The sequence below is a fragment of the Nuphar pumila genome, chromosome 3 (genome assembly GCF_984573655.1).
Source record: "Nuphar pumila chromosome 3, dmNupPumi1.hap1.1, whole genome shotgun sequence".
In the NCBI taxonomy this organism is placed as follows: Eukaryota; Viridiplantae; Streptophyta; class Magnoliopsida; order Nymphaeales; family Nymphaeaceae; genus Nuphar; species Nuphar pumila.
Genome location: NC_143251.1, coordinates 84,349,775 through 84,372,473, shown reverse-complemented (window position 1 = coordinate 84,372,473; position 22,699 = coordinate 84,349,775). Strand labels below are relative to the sequence as shown.

Sequence of the window (22,699 nt, the reverse complement as noted above, 5' to 3'; positions counted from 1 at the left end):
CCATCGCCAGTGCTCCTTCTTGACCTACCTTCCCTTTCTCCCTCTTTCTCTGTCAATATCCGGCAGCCGGTGGTGGTGGAGCTTCAGTCCGGTGACAGCACGGTGGAGGTCGCCACTTCTTCCCCCGATTCTCTCCATTTCACGGTAAGTCTACTTCTTCTTTAGTTCTTCTTCTTCCTCCGATCTCCAATTCTTCTTCTTCTTCTTCCTCTTCTTCAGCTTCTTCTTCTTCTTATTCTTTCGATTGTCATCTTCTTCTTCTACTTCTTCCTCTTCTTCTTCTTCTGGTTGTTGATAAGTCTGTAAAACGAAAATAAAAATAAAAAGAAAAACTGAAAATGAAAAGAAATGAAAAAAATCGATGTTGTTATGTTGTTATTTCTGAATAAAAACTAAAGAAAAGAAAAAATGAAAAAAATCGATGTTGTGTTTTTTCATCTTTCGGTTTTTGCTTTGTCTTAATTCAGCATATTTCATTTTTACAGATTCTTTGTTTTTTTTTAGTTTTTGTTCTATGCATTATCGCTGCATGTGCTTTCCCCTGTATTCCTTCATTCTACTGTCTCATATTAGCATTTCATCTATAGTTTTTGTTCTCTTTAGTTTGTCTATGTTAGATCGATTTTAATTTCTGTTCTGCAATTCATCTTTGTTGTTTTCTTTTATTCAATTTACATTTTCTTAGTTGCTTTCATTTCAGTTGCTATCGTTAATTGTTTTTTTTTCTTTTCTGTTTTCATTTCAGCAAATTCTTGTTTGATTTCTTAACTTTGAATTCCTGTTTTGTTAAATAGGTTTTAATCTCTTGTTTTAATTTTTAATTTTCCTATTTTCTTTTCTTCTATTCAAATTGCTGTTTGTTGAATTTTACAGTTCCTGTTTTTAGTTTAATTTTCCTGTTTTCTCATAATGTCATTTTCTGTTTTTTTTGTTGTTAAGCATTCGTTCCATTATTTTCTTTTTCTGCAAATTTTTTTTGTCATTAATTGATTTTCTATTTTTTAGTTGTTTTCCTGTTTTGTTGTACTGAATTTCTAGTTTTGCATTTTCTGATTTCTTTAATGATTTCTTTTGTTTGTTTTATAGTATTGCCTTCCTGTTTTCATTTGATTGCATTTCATGTTTTCAATTGATTGTATTTCATGTTTTCCTGTTTGTCAATACCGAATTTATGTCTATTTCATTTCTTGTAATTTCATGTTTTGTACTTTCCTGTTTTTCAACATACTTAGTTGCCTTGCTTCTGTAATTTGTTTTGTTTGTTTTTGTTCATTCTGAGATTCCTGTTTGATTCAATTCTGTAATAAATTCTGTGTAAATTCCTGTTTTTCATTAGTTCCTTATTATCTTAGTTGTTTTCTTTTAAGTCATTTCATGTTTACTTTTATTCTTGTAGCAGTCATTTTCTAATTCCTTGTCTAGTATACATGTTATTTCTTCTATCTCTGGTACTGCTCGTGTTCATTTGATTTGTGTAGAATTGCACAGGAGTGGAGCGGAAGTGATTACGTGACACGAAGTACGAAGAATAAAGTTTTTTTTTCTTTTATTTTAGAATTTAGGCATTTAATTGGGTTTGTAAATATTGCACTTTACGCCCTCTGCGAAGGGTATTCATTTGTTGTAATAGTTAGTTGATTTTACATTTCTTGAACATTTTACATTTCAATAATGTGGCAATAAAGAATAGTTTAGAATTGTGTGCTTGAATACGAAATATTCTCGTTCCCTGAGTTCGACCCGGTCTCATCCACTAGTGAGAACCTGTTTTTATTATTTGATGTCTCGTTTTCACATGTTTTTCATTTAAAAATCTTTTCAAAATTACAACGATTTAAAAGAAGACATCAGACAGGTTGTTAACAACCACCCCACGGGCAAAAGACTCGGCTTCCCCAGTCATCGAAGTTAGGAGAATTGAGACCATAAATTATCCTAGGTGGTAACTCTCAAGTACTTCTGTAGAAGTTGGATGCATCCATGGGCCACGAATGCCTTTGGGGATTTACTCTCTTGGTCACTGACCGTCCCCTTAGGAGCGGACTCAGTCAGCCATCCGAGTTAATGAAAACACCTGACATAATATACCCCCGGATCGGTCTCGGTTGTTTCTACGTTTCGCGTCTGTGTGTACCCACAGGCCAGTTAATATCAGAACTTAAAAAATATCATTTTTAATAGTCATAGATGATTGAGACTTACACTGCTTGAAATGCTTCAAACAATAGCTTTTTGCACATGTTACACTTGTTAGAATAGATTACAATTGTATTGGTTGTTTTAATATAATAACTGTTTATCTCATGAATGTCCTGCTTTATTTTTATTCTACCTATCTATTTGTGCACCTACTGGTTTGTTATGAAACTGACCCATTTCATGGGCAGGTGAGGAGTAGGACTTCACAGGCGGCCGATGGCGTGGTGCAATATGGCTCAAGATTTCTCTTCTTTCTGCTGGCATCTTGGCTCTGAGTTTTAGAGTTTTTTTTTAGATTATGGAACTTTGGGAAATTGCTCATTTTATAATAAACTGCAGATTTTATTAATAATCTATTGCATTATTTCCTCAATTCCTTTTTAGTAGTTGTTCATGTGAATGGTGGTCTTTCAGCTAACGTACCGAGGATTATTGACTTGTGCTCCTTTCTAAATGTCTTCCGCTGTCGTTTTTAAAAGTGAAAACTTTAAATCTTTGAAAGGTTTTTCGATAATGTTTTCGAAATTACAAGTTGAAATTTTGGGGTGTTACATTGCATATCAGACTTCATGAAGGTTATTGAAATTTTTCTTTAGAAATATCATTCTCATTCAGTCCCTGTATATGCAGAGAGTGAAATTTCAGGTGGCATCATCTTTTGATCTTATCATCTTCAAATGTTGTCTTTGTTTTTCTTCTCTGCTTTTATGATTAATAATGACATTTTCTAACTCTGCTGCATTTTACTGGTTTTTACATACATACGCAGTCTTTTTATCAGTCATTTGCATAGCCTCGTACAAAAACGATATCCAAGAGGAATTATCGTATAGTAAAGGATGCCCTTAACCAAGGCATTACACATTTTTCCCTTTGATTGTTTTATCTATTTCAGATTTTCTGCATCCTGTATGTTTCCATTCCATCATATGTTAGTTGCAGATGAACCATCGTACCCTGTTTATTGTTTTTTTACTACCCTTGCTATCTTTACATTACCCATCTCTTGCTTTCATTTAGCATAACTCTATGGTTATATGCTGACCGTTAGCCGGGAAATCAATTTTCCTTTTGATAGTGATGAATTCAGCAGATAAGGATTTGTATTGTCGTTGTAGAACTGATACAAGCAAATGATACATTGATGCATTGATGTTATGACCATCTTACTGCTCATCTTAATCTGCACATTGTATAATATCTCTCTTATCTTCTTCATTAGACTCGGTTTGACTTTGACAGCTACATATCATCCATTGAGATTTGTTAATCCTGTATTCGTTTGCTCAGTACTTCCCATGGGTTTCTTTTATCATATTTCACATCCTGTTCAGAATTTTAAATACCATAGACATTTTCTCTGCATGTTTCATATGATATATTTCCTTTGAAACCTGGTTGCTCCACAGATTGTTATCTATGATCTCTGTTTTTAATAACTATGAGGTTTTATTATTCCCACATCTGATTTACCTTTATCCTAGGTGCATTTGTCTGTATTGGCATTATTAGCAATAGGTTTGATGTGTATGTATCAATAGTCATGACTGGAAGCACTAGTTTGTTGCATGAGTCTGAGTTACAGTGACTCGTATGGTGTGAACACAACAACTCATGTGGCGTTATAGTAAATAACGAGTGGCTGTAATAATGAGAATGTATGGTAAGTAACAATTTGGGAATATGATGAATGTGTGAGGATATATAGTGCACTGTGAGCATGAGTAAAATCCAGAATATCATAGTGCGAGTATGTCATGTTTACCATATTGTTGAGTTGTATTGTATGTTCTGCAACATCACCTTTTATTTACCTTGTAATAAAGTACCCTGCTATGCATTCACGTCTTTCAGTTTCTTTCTATATATATCATACAACCTCTCTACCATTCATGCAGCCCTTGTTCTTATAGTGTCATACTGATTGTATTTTAGCTATATCCCCTGCAATATTCCCCTTTTTATGTAGGTTTGTGCCATAATAGATGAAATTAAAATCAGTTTCCAGAAGTTAGCTTGTAATTGGCAGTTCATTTGAGCCACTACCATTAGTCCACTGCATCCATGGTATTTTATGATAATATACTTATATCTGTGTATATATGGGATAGTTTTCATAATTTAGGTTAGCTACGTTACCTGATGACACATTGTACAACGTATATGTATTCTCAGCTTAGGCCTAACCCCTTATATATACCATATTTCATTTTTTTTTTTACACCACCTATTCCCTGATTTTCTGTGGCATATTCAAGTTTCTGTAGGTGTCTGCATTCTGAACAAGTTTACATTTTCATCTAATGGGGTTTTCAATCTCTTCTCTATATATTGTATTTCTTGTACCAACTCTCATTTGCAGGAAAGTCTGGAAGGCGCCAGTTCTCTTGATTTTTTTAGTTCATTTTCCATTTTTTGTCAACAATGTAATAATCAAATATAAATTTGGAATAATATTTACTTTTATTGTTTAGATTAGGATGCATATCATATAGTTTCTTTCTACAATGTCCTCATTACAGGAATCATACATTTTATTTAGAAAATCACTGTGTATGAACACGAATGGCACAAACACCAACTTTTAGGGAGTTGATGAACTTGGTGGAGTCTATGTTTACGGCCCTAGTCGGAATATGGACGAGACTCAGATTCAGCATCTTTCTACTAGTCACACCGAGCCTACACTCTTAGGTTATCTTCAAAATCACCTCATATTTCCATTTTGCAAAATATTGTGGAATTAAATCAATTAAATTCTAAACATGTTTACGGCCACAATCGGAATTTATGAAGAGTTTACTTTGGTTTAATACGCATTTTTTCAACAAATTCCTCAGAAAATTTTCTGGATATTTTTATCAAAGTGCATTCATCAATTCAAATCATTTGCATCATGAAATTACATGCATTTCACATGCTTTTTCTCAAGAAAATTTCATTCTAAGGAAATCGATTCCCCAAGAGAATCTTGAAATTTTCAAAATCGGATTTTCCCAAGCCAGGTTTTCCATGATTTTCCTGAAAAATATGCTTTCCTTAGAATTCATTTTAAATGATTTAAAAAGGAGTTTTACATTGTTCTCAAAATCCAAAAATCGATTTTCCAACATTTCAAGGCCAAGATTCTCAGAATTTCCATTTCCTGAGTTTTGATTTTCCTTTACCAAAAAGAATTTTCCTATGAATCTTCAATCATTTTCCAAAGAAAATTTTCAAAGTTGAAGTTTTCCTGACAAACATTTTCTTTCTATTTTCCCAGGATTCTCAAGAATTCTTTTTATTTTCCCAGGATCTTCATTCCTTCATGATTTTCCCAAATCTTTATAAATTTTCTTAAGAAAATTTTCCTTTCATCAGGATTTTCCTGAGAAATCGATTTCTATCTTTTGCCTTAGAAATATTTTCAACTCCAAAACATTTTCTAAGCATACATCATACTTTCCAACCTACATTTTACAAAGTTTCATAGCACATACCTGAATTCTCTGTGCATTTAGGATAGAACACGATTTTGATGATTTAACTAAGTCAAGCACACATTTGATCCTTGGTTCGATTACCCCTGTTAAAGGCGGCAGGAACGGTCGAACCTCATACCGACAGGTCGAGTCTCATCCTATGGATTTTCCCGTTATTTTAAAAAATGGAGGCGAGTATTTTCAAAACAAATTTCAAATTATGGTCAAGTTTGACTCGCGGAAACGTTCCCCCTCTCTCCCGCAGGGAAGGAAAAATTTTTGCGATGATAACAAGACCGAACCCTAGAGTATAGTTTGATACATGTATTTAGCATTGTATCATGCGGGAAATTTTCTATTAGGTATTGTCTGCGTTTTAATTTTTTTTTAGATTGTTTTTCAGTGTATGTTAATGATTTTAATCAGCCACTGTGTGTTTTTGTTGTTGATAATAATCTGAAATACTTGAAACACAATAAATAATGTCTAATATGCATGTCCAACATTGAAAAAAAATTGTAATACGTTCAATATCCTGATATAGGTATTTGGCATTGACAAATACGTTGAAATCCCGGACCTGCGTTTTTTTTATGTATGGTCAATAGATAAAATCAGCCTCTGCATGTTTCAAAAGTGGTGATTTTTCTGAAAATGGGAAATCAGGATTTGTGGGTTCCTATTAGTAAACTTTCTGTATATAAATAATAAGACAAAAACTATGGGCTGGTATATGCAGTAGAATACTTTTGTGTCAGGTCTCATGGATAAAACCCTGTGTTGCTTATTGCATTTTCTGAAATAGTCTAAATGAAAATTGTGGTAAAACTTTACATATTGTCATTGACGTATCTGTGTTAGGTCGGTCCAATGACCGAATAACTATGCATAGGAGATCCATCGAAAGAAACAATTTCTGTTTTAAGATTAATAACCAAAATTATTTACCTGTGTTGAGGTCATTGGTAGAAACCTATTCTTGCAATAAGGCTATGTCACATGGGTGCGGGTGCGGGTGCAGGGGTGCGGCAAAAATATAAAAAATTATATATATATATATATATATAAAGTCCAAAAGTTGGACATAAACTATGTCACATGGATGCGGGTGCGGGTGCGGGTGCGGGTGCGGGTGCAGGTGCGGGGATGCGGCACTTCCAAAAAACCCGGGTGCGGGGGTACGACAAGGGCAAAAATGTAATATATATATATATATATAATTTTGAAGTTTCAACAGTTTAACCGTTTAACATTTAACAATTAACATTGTCATAATATCATTCATCATGCATGTAGTATATCAACCTAAATATCAATTATCAATCAAATAAGTAAAGCAATTACATAAATCGACTTAAATATCAATCAAACAAGTAAAGCATAAAAGAACTAAATTACATACCAAAGTATATCCTGATGAAGTAATGGTTGTTAATAATTTTCTTCTTCATCATCAAATGCATCATTAGAAGGAATATTGGGCTCAGTTAAATCCATGTTTGTTATGTTGAAATCATGTTCTCCCTCGAAGTCACACTCTTCTGGGTTTACATCCCAAAATTTGGATGTTCCTTGTCTGCGTTACAAACCCAATTTGAAAATGTTAAATACAATACAAGTATATTTAAATGAAAACTAATAAATAATCAAATAACTAAGAGAGCAAATTAGTACCTGTATTCATCATTGCTTCGCGAAAGTAATCGAAGATTTGAATAAACATATACTAAATCCTCTGTACGCTTGCTGGTGAGTTTGTTTCTCTTCATATTGTGGATTTGAGAATATGTGCTCCAATTTCTTTCACAACAAGATGAACTAGCAGGCTACGATAACAATCTTAATGCTAGACGTTGGAGAAGAGGTGTTTCTGATCCAAATGTTGACCACCATGTGATAGGATCTATATTATCTTCTTCTCTCGCGAATAATGTCGGTCCATATAATCTCGAAGATGAAAATTTTCCAAACTCTTGTGTGACTTGATCTAGAAGATATGCTTATGGAAAAAGTCTTATCATACACATATTTCTATGTCTTGATAGCTCTGGGTCTAAATTTGGGAGGGACACGACAAATACCACCAGCCCGCCACTTATTTGCATAATATTTTGGATTAAGAGAATGTGTCATGCAGTGCAAATGAGTGTTGCTCTTATCCCATCTTCTGACTAAAATTGAATAAATATGATTAAAAAAATTTGAATCATCCAATGCAGGATTTTTTTCTTCATGCTTGAAAACTATTTTTTCAATCATATTATCCCACATTTCATAAACTCTGTGAAGCATGGGCTAATCCTTATCAACTTCTCTTAACATTTCCCAAATAGGTTGCGTAAATTGAAGAAAGTATACCACTCTGTCCCAAAACTCATCATCAAAAATGAATTTTTTAATTTCTTGAGCCTTGATATCATCATCAACACGATAGAATGTCCAATTTTTATCAGTCACCATGTTAATCAAAGCATTATTCACTCTTTTAATCCTCTTCATCATCACAATGATGGACGCAAAACGTGTTTCAACGACCTTCAACAATTTCAAATCAGAATACCTATTAAATATAGCATTAACACGATGGTGGTTAACAACAAAATTCCTAATGCTTTTGACATTTCTTTCTAAATCTTCAATCCATGAACATAAAGCATATGCTTGTGAATTTTCTTCTTCTTTGGGGTTGCAGATGCTCTTTAGGGCTAGATTTAAGTTGTGTGCTACACAGGGAGTCCAAAAAATATGAGGGTACTCACTCTCCAAACTCAACGCTGCACTTTTACAAACTGGAGCGTTGTCTGTAATGATTTGTACCACTTTCTGATCACCCACTTCTTTTATCACTTCTATAAAAAATCCCTTCAAATACTCTGCATTTTTATATTCTCCAGATGCATCAACTGCTTTCAAGAATATTGGGTCACTAAGCGAATAAGCAATGAAATTGATTAATGGATGCCTTTGAATATCTGTCCATCCATCAGACACAATAGAAACTCCATTTTGCTCCCATGAATATTTTTTAATCTCCAACAACCTCTCCACATTTGCCCTCTCTTCTGCAAGAAGTGTGGTTCGCATTTTTTCTGAACTTGAAGGCACATAACCACTCAAATTACAATTTGCCAAGGATGTTATTAAATCCTTCCAATAAGGATTTCTAGCGGCATTAAATGGGATTGAACCAGAATAAAAATACCTCTGAACTTTTCTATCCAATTCTTCTCTTCCATATGTATTGAATGTTGCTTGTATCGTTCCTCTACTTCCTACATTGACTTTTCTTTTTTTTCAGCATCTTCTTGGTGGCTTGCAAATAGCACACTAACTGCACAAGAATCGACCATTGCCTTTCCCTTCTCATATTCTTCTTGTATTTTCTTGTATTACCTTCGCATTGCCTCATCAACTTTTCTGCAAGCTAAAATGCCATGTCCTGGTATCTTCAACAAATGAGTCTTCACTCTTGTGTAAGACCCAACAAAATCTCTTTCGCAGAGCTTGCATCGAAATCTCTTGGTTCCACCACCTCCTTCTCCGGTTTTTGCAAGTTTATCTACATGTACCCATAGTGGCCCGACATCATCAATCCCACTGCAACTATCAGCAAAATTAGCAGCAGAACTCACATGTTGGGATGAGGATGACATAAGTCCTTTCCCTTTATCCGTCATTTTTATCTTGAAAACACAAAAAAAAAAAATACATTCAAATTTTCAAATCAATTATACTCGACCCCCTCCCCCTGTCGAAAACACAGGGAGAAGGGGGGGCTCAGCCCCTCCCCTGTCGAGCCAACAAGAGAGCGAGAGCGAGGGGGGCTCGGCCCCTCCCCTGCCAAAAACAGAGGGAGCAGGTGGGGCTCAGCCCCTCCCCTGTCGACCCAACAAGAGAGCGAGAAGGGGGGCTCGGACCCTCCCCTCAAATCAAAGGGAGTAGGGTGGGGGGCTCGGCCCCTCCCCTGCCAAAAACAGGGAGGGGCTCAGCCCCTTCCCTACCGAAAACAGAGGGAGAAGGGGGTGCTCAGCCCCTTCCCTGTTGACCCAACAAGAGAGCGAGAGGGGGGGGCTCGGCCCCTCCCCTGCCGACCCAAAGAGAGAGCGAGAGGGGGGGCTCGGCCCCTCCCGTGTCGAAAACAAAGGGAGCAGGGAGGGCTCAGCCCCTCCCCTGCCGACCCAACAAGAGAGCGAGAGAGGGGGGCGCTTGGCCCCTTCCCTGTCGACCAGTGTTGTTAAAAACGCGCCTCAAGGCGCAAAAAGCGTGCCTCGCCTCGAGGCAAAGCCCTTTTCGCCTTGAGGCGCACTTAAAAAGCGCAACACCGTTAAGGCGTACGCCTCATACGCCTTGAGGCGAGGCGCGCCTCAAAGTGAGGCGCGCATTAAAAATCGGATGGCCCGGACCCGAGTTCGACCCGGATCCGGGCCCGTATTCTCGAAAGATCGAAGCGCCTGTGTCTTTAAAAAAGACACAGGCGCTTCGGGGCGAGGGAAAGCCCTCGCCCCTTCTCTCTCCACTCCGTCCCCTCTCGTCCCCCGCCACTGCTGTCGCCGGCCACCGCTCGCAGCCGGCCACCACCCGTAGTCGATCATCTCCGTGCGACCACTCGCCGCCGTCGTGCGACCACAGCTACCGCCGTGCGACCACTCACCAGCGACTCACAGCCGTGCCAGCGACTCACAGCCACCGCCGTGCTACCACTCGCCGCCGCCACTGCTGTCGCCGGCCACCACTCGCAGCCGGCGACCTCTGCATTTTCCGGTAACAATTTTCTGGGTTTATCACCTTGGGCAAGATGAAGTGGTTGCTCCGCTCCCTTGGCAACCCTCATCTCGAGTTTAAGGTGCCACTCGAGATCAGAGCACCACTATGTCTAGTGCTTCCAAAAGAAAGCTTTTTCCGATTACATCCAAAGGCTGATTTTTTCACTCACCCACATAACGATTTTGTCTTATGTTCTTCTCTTCATCGATGGAAATACATTGGCTCATTGTTGTCGCTGAGATTTTTTCTTTCTCGAGAAATTGTTTGATATTTTTGAAGACCAATTTTCACCATATTGCATGCTAGGCTGCTTGAATCTTTATGTGCAATTGCTTGAAATTTCTATTTATGTTTGTTACAATAGTTGACATGAATTTGCTGAATTTCTCTCCCCTCCTTAAACTCACTCATTTGATTCGTTGTGCGTTTAGGCTGTCCACATTTTTGGTACCAAGGGAAAAGGATCAACGGCCCAATTTATCTCTAGTATATTGATGGGACCTTTCTCTTTTACTGTTCTCTTGCAGTGGACTTCACCTTCCATAGTTCTTGCTTTTATGTTTGTCTGTTATTTCCTTTTGGTTTTTCCAACTGTAGCTATAGAAAAAGGCTCAAGTGAATGTTTATTGTTCTTTGCCATTTATGTTACTTTTACATGTTAATCTCATATTTTTTTCGTATTTATTTGAGATTTTTTTATTTCGTGTTGGTTGGCGCTTCATCAATAAAGCATTTCTTATTTATTTATAATTTTAGATCATTTTTATAGTTTTTTTTAAGTTTAAAAAAAAAAAATTGAGGCTTACGCTTTGCGCCTCAAGGCTTACGCCTCGCCTCAGATTTTGGTGGAGCGTCTCGCTACGCCTCAACGCTTTTCACAACACTGCTGTCGACCCAACAAGAGAGCAAGAAGGGAAGGTGGTGCTCGGCCCCTCCCCTGCCGACCCAACAAGAGAGTGAGAGGGGGGGGGGCTCGGCCCCTCACCTGTTGAAAATAGAGGGAGCGAGAGGGGGGGCTCGGCCCCTCCCCTGCTGACCCAACAAGAGAGCGAGAGGGTGCAGGGGGGGCTCTGCCCCTCCCCTGCCGACACAAGAAGAGAGCGAGAGAGGGTACGTACCTATGAAAGGAGAGGAGGAGCCTGGGAGGTGGAGCTGGGGCGTCGGTAGGAGAGAGCTCGAGCTCAGGGGGAGTGGAGAGGAGAGATTAGGGGCAAAAAAAAAATTGCCCTAATCCTCTTTTTCATCGGGGAAAAAAAATTAATGCCAAAAATTGGACAAAAATGACTCTGGGTGCGTTGACCGCATCCAAGGTCGTGTTGACCACACCCGGTGCCGCACGCGCACCCGCATCGCATCGCGTCGATGCGAGTGCAGCACCTGTTTTGCCGAGTCCCTGTGACTTAGGACATAAATGACCCTGGGTGTGTTGACCGCACCCAGGGTCAGGTTGACCGCATCGGGTGCGGGTGAGACACGGGTGTGGCACCCAGTTGGAGAATCCATGTGACATATATGGCAAAAAAAATTCTTGGCAATTTTTTTTAAGTCCGAAAATTGGACCAAAATGACCCTGGGTGCGTTGACCGCACCCAGGGTCAGGTTGACCGCACCCGCGTCGCGTCGACACAGGTGTGGTACCCTGCTAGCCGAATCCCTGTGACATAGCAATAAGGGCACTGACAGAAATTTTTCTTTTGAATTATGTTCAGCAATAGAAATCGAGGTCTGTGTTTACAAGAAGCATGCTTTCTGTGTTATGTTCTTGGGCACAAGCTGACTGCTGCATATTGTTTTTATAAAAAAAAAAGGGACCTTGTGACTGTTGGCTTGAGCTCCAAGGAGCATTTGAATCTCCTGTTGTTGGTTGTGTTGGTTAAGCACACTTTTTGAGGAAATCTATGGGGCTCATAGTTCCTGCAAAGAGTGCACAATTGCTTTACAACATTCCCAGCTGGTAAAACAGGTTCTGACATTGACTTGTTTCTTCTTTCTACAAGATATCTGTAGTGCAATTTCTGGTGGAGTCTCTCCCAGATACTAGAAATGAGGACCCCTGTAAAATGTGTGCTGTAATAATAATACTCAATTTTCCTAAAGTCATGGTTTAAACCCTCAGCCTACATGTTCATCCATGGTTCATGGGTACATAGGCATATGTAGTTTTGGCATGATATGAAGTCTTTTGAACATGGATTCAAACTCTTGTTCTATGGCTATGATCTGGGTTTTAGTAGGGTTTTTATGCATCAGTTACAAATTGTACTAGAGGCCATATAGATAGAAATTTTGTTTGATGCAGCCATATTATCATTTTGTTAGTCTCTCATAGTATAGGTGGGACAGGAAGCTTAGAATTGATGGAAATGATGGTGAAGATTAATCCTAAGCTTTATGTTAAAACCTTAATAGTGCATTAATTACAGTCACTTGTTATGTTTAAATGGTGTATTAAGTTCAATGACAGTTTGGAATCTCTAATGTTAAATGCATTGATTGTTCGATTTCTGTTTTATAAGGGTACAATGTTCAGTTGTGTTCAATACATAACAAAATTCTTTTTTTGAGTTATGTTCAATTACCAAACTCAAGACTCACGTGTATACCTTGGATGCTTTTTTTTTATATAATGTTAAATAACAAAAGTATAGTAACCAGACTCAGTGTGAATCCAAGAATGAAAATTAGTGACTATGAGTTCATGAAACTTTACAATTACATTCATGTGATCGACTTGAAGGTGTATATTACCTAGAAATGAACTCATAATCGAGCCTGTGGGTGGGTTGATACCGGCACCTGAGTTGCCAAGTCAGGAAATCGGGGGTTCAGCATTGGCACCCCGAGTTTATAAAGTTAATACACAAGTTAATGTAAACTTAATATTTTTGCCTGACTGGTTTAAAGGTACCGGGTCACTTGTGCTCGCTCGGTTTAAAGGTATCGGAGCACACTTAGTGGATTTGTACAAATAAATTGACCTTTTGGCAACCTACCTATCTAAGGTGGGAATATTTGGGAACATGCTACTACAGTAGTATGATTCATTATTTGTGTCAGTATAGTGAGCTACGAGGTTCAAATCATATAGAACCCTGAGAAGTCAAGTAATAAAATTTATAAGATAATTAATTCACTCAAACTTTGGCTTAACTTGGAGAGGGTAGGTGGTACACAACTCCAGAGACGTGTTATTTTGCTCAAGCGACAATGGCTCGTTGGTTTCTAGTCATCGAAGTTAGAAGACCCGGACTACCAATTTGTCCTAGGTGGTAGGTCTAAATTCTTCTGCAAAAGTTAAGGATGCATCATGTTGCTTTAGCCTTCGAGAGGTTCTCTTAGTTATTAAACTGCTCCCTTAAGATTTCAGTTTCAGTTAGACATTCGGGTTAATAAAACACACTAATAATAAACCCCCGAATATTCTCTTCTGTTACGATTGCCTTGGCCAACGAGTACCCACGAAATAATTAAAGAGGAACTTAAATTAATCATGTATATCCTTGGTTCAGGTGAAAATTTGCACATGAATACGCTTATAATCAACAATGTTTATTTATATGTTAGTAATGAATCATGATAATAATTGCTTATTATGACATGCAGTTAGCTAAGATATAAGCATGATTGTTTTTGTGAAACTTTCAATTGATAATATCATGATATGTCATAGTTCAATAGTTGAAAATTCATAGTATCATATCTCTCTGTTACATTGAACTTATGGACAGGTATAGTAATCCTATTATTCAGATTGGTTGTAGTATGATTCAATTACTTTACCATTTTCAAGTGAAGGATAGAGGAATCAGAGCGGTTGTGGGATAATGTACGAGCCGTGATACATGAATTATTGATGTTCCCGAGACATTTAGATATTAGATTAGTTAATTTCATTTCTATTATTGTATTGACCGAACATGTGGATTATTAAATTTCATTAGAATAGAATGGATGCTTTTGCTTTGGTTACCTTGAGATGTGCCTGAGATGCTTAACCTGGAATAAACGTAATACTTCCATTGTTATAAAAAAAACATTTTCTCGAAATTCGGGTTAAATTTCAGGTCGTTACACAAATTCATTTGTATAAGTTGTTAGATGCACTTACTGTTCATTACACAAAACATCATTTTTTTTTGTGTATATGAAATTTAACTTGTATGTGTAGCCAATTAATTGATAAAATAATGCAAGTAAATGAGACCATCCTAATATTAGCTTTTTTAGCACAGTTACTTAATGCAGAAAGTTTGGGAATTCCTTCCTTGGCCGAGTAGACTGCAGGTCTTGCACAAAGTGTGTGACATTCAAGAACATGATCATTCACTTGTTTATGAAATGTTGAACTTGTTTCAGAAATTCAATGTATTCAATCAGGCAAGACATTTCAAATGTTTCAAGATGACCAAGTTCAAAATGCATTTTATAATGGTTCAGAACTTCAGATAAAGTTCAAGCAACAACCATTTAGGTTTCCTGATCCACAAAGTTTTTTGCATGGAACATAATTGTGAATCTACTGACGTGCATTGGAAACATCTTGTTTCCAAATTGTCACTGAGAAAAAGGGAGAAAAAATCTAGATATAGACCACTATTACATTTCCCAAAGAGTTTCTAAAGAAAACTCCAGAATGATATCTTAGGCTCTATTGGAGGCATGCACTTCAGATTCTTGCTGCAAGATTATTTTCTTTTTCAATTCCCTGAAAACTTTGTTCCTAAGCATACACTAAAAGGATAACTACATTTACCGAGTAAGTTCATGGTTACACGCTAAGTTGCCAGATGGTCAGGACAGACTGAAGACTCCTCTGAAGTAGGTGCAAAATTATCATTGCTAAGACCCAAATTAAATATTTCAGAAACGACTACAACATAAAAGAGCGGTTGGACGTCGGATCGACATATTAATACTAGTATCCATCTAACAGGAAGCATCAAGAAATAGAACATACTGTGTCTTAATGGCATATGAAGACTGGACGGCTTTAATATCAACAATCATATGTACATTGTTACTGGCTCTCCTCAAAACTTCCACCTGTAAAAATAGAAACCTGATTATGATTACTCCATATTGACTACAAGAACTTCAGCAAAATTGAATCGGCACCACATTATGTACTAAAAAATAATCACATATAGCGCCATTAAAAGTTACACATACAGTTCATGAAGAACTGACACAACTTGGAGTAAGACAGAACTTGAAGCGAGTTAAGTAAAAATAGAGAATGATAGCATCAACCAAAGCTATGAAAAATTTTCGAAAATGTGATCAAGCACGCATTCCATAGACTTTTAGCCACTCTATGCTTCCTGCCACTTATTAATCCCCTGTAATGATGCTAAAATCAATGGACAGAAAACCTGGTATTAACAACGAAAATCTAACTGGTGTTATCAATCACAGCGTATCCAACACCAAGAAAAACTAATGAGACTTCCCAAGGAAGAATATCAAAAAAAATGTACCAACTATTACTGAACACCACCACGTACAAAATTTACCATTTTTTCATCAAAAAGAAATTTCAAGTGGCAAATTTAATCAAATTGAAACAAAAGCAAACAAAGACGAAAGAAAAAGAAAGCTGTACCAAAAGAGAAACTCAAAACAAGGAAACAAATTAAAGTTCTTTCTCCATGCAAAAATGCCGTAGTGGAGTAAACAACAAATACCCAGATGGTGAATTTGTAATTAATCCAAAAATACTAAAACACAAAGTAATGAAAGTGCAAAAGAATAACTACCATAAAGGAAACAAAAGGTGGTCATAAAAATAATGGAAATTTATCCACCTCAGGAATTAAACAGGTTGAGAATTTAACCATGGCTGTTGCCATCGACGCCATCCTTTATCTTTATTTTCTCCCTCCTTTTATTTGTATCTATTTTCTAATAAAAAACCAGAGACGGTAAGGATAAGGGGAACATAAATAGGCTTCGAGCGTGACACCAAATTACAAAAAACTCCCTATCTTTTGCCAATACGACAAACCGTATGTATCATTTCATAGAAACGAAACTTCTTAACTAAATTACGGCAACGTCCTTTAAGAACTGTTGAGACATCAAAATTTGCGACTTGCAAGAGCTGTTAGACTGCTAAAATTTTGTGGGTTTAAAGAAAAAATCGCACTCAACGCTATTTGCCATGTTTCGTTATATTATAAATACATGTAAGTAGGAGACAGAGAGGAGGGGTTTCTTTTGGTCCTTTGGTAAAAGTTTGGAATATTTTGGGACTTTCAGATTTTCCCTTATGTACTTCTGTGGGAAAAGAAAGAAAAATAAATGAAAACCAAGAAAGATAGCTCACGGAGTTAACCGTTAAGCCTCTTCCCTACTATTCAAAGTTTCAGGTAGCAATTTAGTTTTTCTTTTCTTTTCACTACTTTCCTTTCATCACTTTTTGGGGAAAATCTTACTTGGGTTCTCCTTGGAAGCAGCCAATAACCCTTTCTACAATCTCCTTTTTGGTGTGGTTCCCTTTGCTTCATAGTTTTGCTTTGAGAAGAAATTTTGTTGTGCCATTGTAATAAGATGGGTTTTAGTCTTTTAGCATTTATGAGAATGCAGTATGTTCCTCTAAAGCGTCTGGGGATGTAATATTTGTGTTGTTTTCATTTATTTGGTTTGATTTGTTTATATTCAACCCCTTGTATGGTTTAAGTAGTTCCTACTTTGAGTTCTTATCTGCGTGAAACTCTCTAGACATAAAGTGTTTTACCATGTCAAGTCAGTTGCCGTTCATATTTGTGTGGCCTGAAGTAATGACTAAGACATAACATATTTCTGAGGCGAAATAATGTTGCTTAGCATTAGATAGAGTTGATGATAAAACTGAATTTCGGAATCCGGGAGAGTCGAGTCAGGTGGTCTGTCTCCTGGTGAGTCCATTTGGAGTCTGAGGACCACAGCCAATGTTCATATACTTCATTTATTCTTCTAGAAATTCTATTCCAATATTGAACATTCAGTATGTGTTTGTTCAAAGCAGGTTATATGCCCCCCCCCAACAGGGCAGTTAGCTACATCTCATGTTCGGGGGTCCCAAAGAGAACCACGTATGTAAGCATATGCATCTCGTATCCCCATGTTTGTCAGCATTAATTAGCGTTGGAGTTTGATGCGCTTGCAAAGACTTAAGTACCCTCTCCTCCATTGGTGCAAAAAAAATGACGGTTCTTGAAAAGGATTGGTTGTAAAGACTTAAGTGCCCCGAAGATGATTATTTAAGACCCAGTCTCTGCACTGCAGGATTATCCGAGAAAAAAATCTCCCCTGGAGGAGGCCATGAACATCAACTCTCTTACTCTCTCTCTCTCCCTTCTATTTCTGCTTCTGTGCACATCTATTAGAAGATCTTACATTGCTCCATCAAGCACCGACTGACCTGCACATTGACTGTTGTGGAGTCTGATTCAGAGTTTTTACCCTTACAGGAGGAGGGTTTGGGGGCTCATCCCAGCGTGGGTAGCATCATTCAACTAAATGAGTTGTAAATCCTGATTCAGAGTTTTTACCCTTACAGAAGAGGGGTCTAGGGGCTCCTCCCAGCGTGGGTAGCATCATTCAACTTGAAGAGTTTGTGGAGTCTGATTTAGAGTTTTTACCCTTACAGAAAGGGGGGTCTGAGAGCTCCTCCCAGTGTGGGTAGCAGCATTCAACTTGAAGAGTTGTGGAGTCTGATTCAGAGCTTTTACCCTTACCGAAGGGTGGTCTGAGGGCTCCTACCAGCGTGTTCATGGCCTTTTGCACTTACAGGAGGGGGGTCCGGGGGCTCATCAACCCTCTCACTCTCACTCTCCCTTCTATTTTTGCTTCTGTGCACATCCATCAGAAGATCCTACATTGCTCTATCAAGCACCGACTGACCTGCACATTGACTGTTGTGGGTCCTTACTGATGAGCTGCCTCTAAATTTATTTGACTCTGGGTCCTTACTGCACTTGAAGTTAAGTCGTTGTATTTTTTGTTGTTTGGTGGGTGGTGAGGCCCTCCTCTACTCTCTCAAGACTCTTAGCTTGGGCAATCTTTCTTTTGATGATTGTGGTTGTAATGTATCGTTGAAGTTAAAATGGGGAATGAAATGACAATAGAAATCACTGAAAATTTACAGAAATAAACTAGACTTAATAACAAAGACACCACTTTTTACGGATTTGGAATATGACCTCCGGTTAGAGAGATATGGCCCTGACAAGTTGGTCTTAATTCGGGTAGCGATTTACAGCGATTTGCTTACTGAATAACACTACAAATCGCTATAGCGATTTGCGGAAGACACTACAAATCACTATAGCGATTTGCGGAAGAATCTACAAATCGCTATAGCGATTTGCGTAAGAATCTACAAATCGCTATAGCGATTTACGAAAGACACTACAAATCGCTATAGCGATTTGCGATTTGTAGTGTCTTCCGCAAATCGCTATAGCGATTTGTAGTGTCTTCTGCAAATCACTATAGTGTTTCGTTGGAAACCCGAAAATACTACAAATTGCTGTAGGAAAGCCCGATAATACTACAAATCATTGTTGGAAGGCCCAAAAAATTTTTGGTCAGGAGGGCGCTGCCCCCCGAGCCCCCCGCCAGGGGCGGCCCCCCCTGGACCCCCGCCCGCTGACCGCGCAGCGGGATCCGCGCTGGGGGGGAGCCCCCTGACCCCCCTCCTGTCAGGGCAAAAACTCTAAATCAAGCACATAAGTAAAGAGGGAAGGGAGAGAGAGTGAGAGGGTTGGTTTTCATGGCCTTCTCCAGGAGGAACTCTTTACCTCCTTTGATTTCTTCTCTAGAGAGAGAGAGAGGGTTTTACAGTGTTTTACGAAGAAGGAAGAAGAAGATGATGATGATGGAGCAATGTAGGATCGTATGTTGGATGTGCACAAAAGTAGAGAGAGAAGGGAGAGAGAGTGAGAGGATTGATGTTCATGGCCTTTTCCAGGAAGAAGTCTTTGCCTCCCATGATTTCTTCTCTAGAGAGAGAGAGGGTTTTACAGTGTTTTACGGAGAAAGAAGAAGAAGACTTTGAAGAGTCAACATCATCCTCGACTTTTTGGATGGAGGACATGTTTGTCCTTTTTTTGAACAGAGAAAGAAGAAGAAGACTTTGAAGAGTCAACATCATCCTCGAATTTCTGGATGGAGAACATGTTTGTCCTTTTTTTGAACTGTTTGTTTTTTCTTTTTTGAATGAAGGGCATTTTTGTCATTTTCTCAAACCGTCACTTTATGAGAAGAATAGCAAGAAAGGGTACTTAAGTCTCTGCAACAACACCAGAGTTCGATGCAAAGTTATGTCAACATACACGGGAATACGAGCCCCATGTGCTTGTATACGTGGTGCTCATTCAAAGCCCCGAACACAGGCGTGGGATTCAGTGAATCATCGGGGGCGAACATACACCACCCTCTCGTGTTTGTTAGTTGTTTTGTGGGGGATTTTGTTGGAGATGTCATCGTTAAAGAAGTACGCACAGGTTGGTATCTTAGAGTCCTCTCTGATAGTTTGTGTAGTTTGTCTAAAAGGAGGAAGCTTTCCAGAATTGCAGCGGTCCTTCTAATCTATTGAAGCCCGTACTAAGTATTATGGATAATTGGCAAGTATGTTTTAGGCATCCAACTGAAAACACCTTTAAGCTAGAAATAGTGGGCCTCTTCCCATTGTTAATCTTTAGGATGGCATAGTTCTTCTATGAAATTTTGGAAATTTGAAGATCCTCCTCTCTTTTTTTGATAGGCATTTTCAGACGTCCAACACTACTTTAATGGTCCTACTACAATGCCATTAGAGTAGTTCAATGTGGTTAATAAAACAGCTTATTGCTTCCAAGTGTTTGTGTCTCATTTGGTACTGTTATTTAAAGATATTTGTGCTAGGAAATAGTCTTCTCTTGAGCTTAAAGGACCATAATGTAAGATTTCTCTAGTCTAGCTTTGTCATGATCAATTAAAAAAATATCAGATTGCAAAAAATATGCTTCAGACAAATTTTCCAAACAACTAAAACTTATTCTTTTGTATGTGTGTGTATTTGGTAAAAATAAAAATAAAATTCAATAATTTATCCCACATGCATGGATCAATAACTTCTTGCTTTTCTCTACTGTGTATGTGACCATTAAGAGTGAATATTCCACCAAAAGTTTTCTTTTAGGTCATATGATATCAGATGTAAATGGCGTCGAGTTTTGTTTTTTTGAGAGAGAAAGTTTTGTTTTTTCTTTAAACCCTACAAATTTTAACTTTTAAGAAGTCTAACAGCTATGGTATCCCTTCCAAGTATGGAGTCGATTGCTATGAATGAATGGGCTTTGGCCTACACCAGCTAACCCTCAAAGGAAACTCCCACTATTCTACTACCAGAGAGTTTGCATTTCAAGTGCTTTTGCATAGGTGAAAAGGGTCTCACCCCAATTGTTTCTTGCAACCCCTCAAATGATAGCCTTTGAGGAGAATACCGATTTCTCTGAACGGTTAGTGATTTTTATCTAAGACTTGTATCATATGATGATGATGCCACATTAATCCTAGAAACATGTGAAGTATATGGTTAACCAATAAGGAAAGATTAGTAAGGGCACTAAAGCATTGTAACGACCCCAACTAATCCTCATAAAAATAGTATAACTTTTTTGTTTTTTTAACAATTGCGAAAGCAAACCCAAGGATTCAGGGTCTCACAGATTTAATATAGCAAACAACAAACAGACAGTGCATTGAATCAACAAAGAATAATCATCTTTATTAATCAATAGATAAATGTCAAATAACTAAAACAATAAAATCATCAATGACATAATGAGCCACTCTGTCTGGAAACCCAGAACTAGTCACAGGGCTCACAGTCTCCATCTAGCAAGTCAACCCATCACTGAGCACTCGAACTTGTAAAACAGTTTATGAAAATGGGTAAAAACCAAAGTCTTTTTGTACGAATTTCTCTAAAAATTCAAACAGTAAGCAAATAGCATAAACCAAATTCATGCATAAATTTTAGAAGAATATCACAACAACAATTTGTTACAATCAACTTATCATTCAAGCATTTAAATAAATATCAAGTCATAACAATTATCATGGGAAACAGAATAAGCATGAATGCATAAACTAATGCAGAACAATAAATATGTATGATTCAATGCACATGCATGAATAACTTATTAAGTTATTTATCAGAGTTGTTTTTGCATGCATATCCCTATTAAATGCACACAAGTTTAATTTTCACTTTTTCTTAAACCCACGGATGCTCAAAACAAACACGAATTCTCGAAGACCAAGTTAGATTTTCAGTTGTAGCTTAACACACAATTTGTATTTTATTACTGGGTTTCACACTTGTTCCTCGATCAATGTCAGAAATCAACGCCATCCATCAGAACATTAGAAATCAACATCTAATGTTAGGACATCAGGAAAATCAACATCCAATGACATCACTTTCTTGGTATACCAATAACTACAACTGAGTAAACATCATCACCCTTAATCAAAGTGATTGAATCTCCCTAAACCGTAGTTGGGATGTGAACTACCATTTCAGGTTTAGGGGCACAATTATAGATGAAGTTTTAGTATCCTCACAGTTTCTCAAAGCTGTCATCCAAGAATCCCACATTGTGGAATGAACATTAAGAAAGAGATTAATTACACTGTTTGGTCTCTTATATTTTTAAACAATTTCAGGTTCTTTACACAAGAATTGTTTTGCAAATCAATATGCCAAACCAATTTCGGCCCCCATGCTGGCATAAGTTAAGAGTGCAATTAATTTTTGGAAAACCATACTCTTGGCCTACACGACCCGTTATGGTTCACATCTAACCACCCAAGCATCTCAAAAAGTGATTTATACATCTTTTGCAAAAAAAAACAATGAACATGCAATACACATCTTATTTCAAAACATGTTCATAATGCACATTCAAACATACAACATGAATGCACATAAAGCCAATTGCATACGCATGCGAACTTATGCTTGCAACACATATTATCATGATCAATTTCATGCATAAACACTCAAACATGCACATGATCATATTTATGCAAACATCAAAATAACTTCAAAATTCTGTGTATGAGATACACATTTGCAACATGGTATTCAGATGCATAAGCATGCATAATCAATCAAAATATATAATTGGAGACATAATCCTGCAGTCAACATGAATGCGGGTCTAAATTGTTCAGATATAACATACATGGCACAATAGCGAATCTTGTCAGATTGCATATCAACACTCATTAGCAAATCTGAT

General features: G+C 37.6%; 1 protein-coding gene across 2 annotated transcripts in view; it reads right to left on the bottom strand.

Moving 5' to 3' along the window:
• LOC149843103 (uncharacterized) overlaps positions 1-16,338 on the bottom strand; it is a 71,194-nt gene extending 54,856 nt beyond the window's left edge. Inside the window, exons 1-2 of one of the 2 annotated variants that reach the window (XM_089999600.1) lie at positions 16,229-16,338; positions 15,382-15,467 (exon numbers count right to left, since the gene is read on the bottom strand). In XM_089999600.1, coding sequence (XP_089855726.1) covers positions 15,382-15,467; positions 16,229-16,282 — 140 coding nt within the window. In that variant the 5' untranslated portion in view covers positions 16,283-16,338. The remainder of the gene's footprint in view (positions 1-15,381; positions 15,468-16,228) is intronic. The other variant, XM_089999601.1, reaches the window with a different exon arrangement.
• Between the last annotated feature and the right edge of the window lie 6,361 nt (positions 16,339-22,699).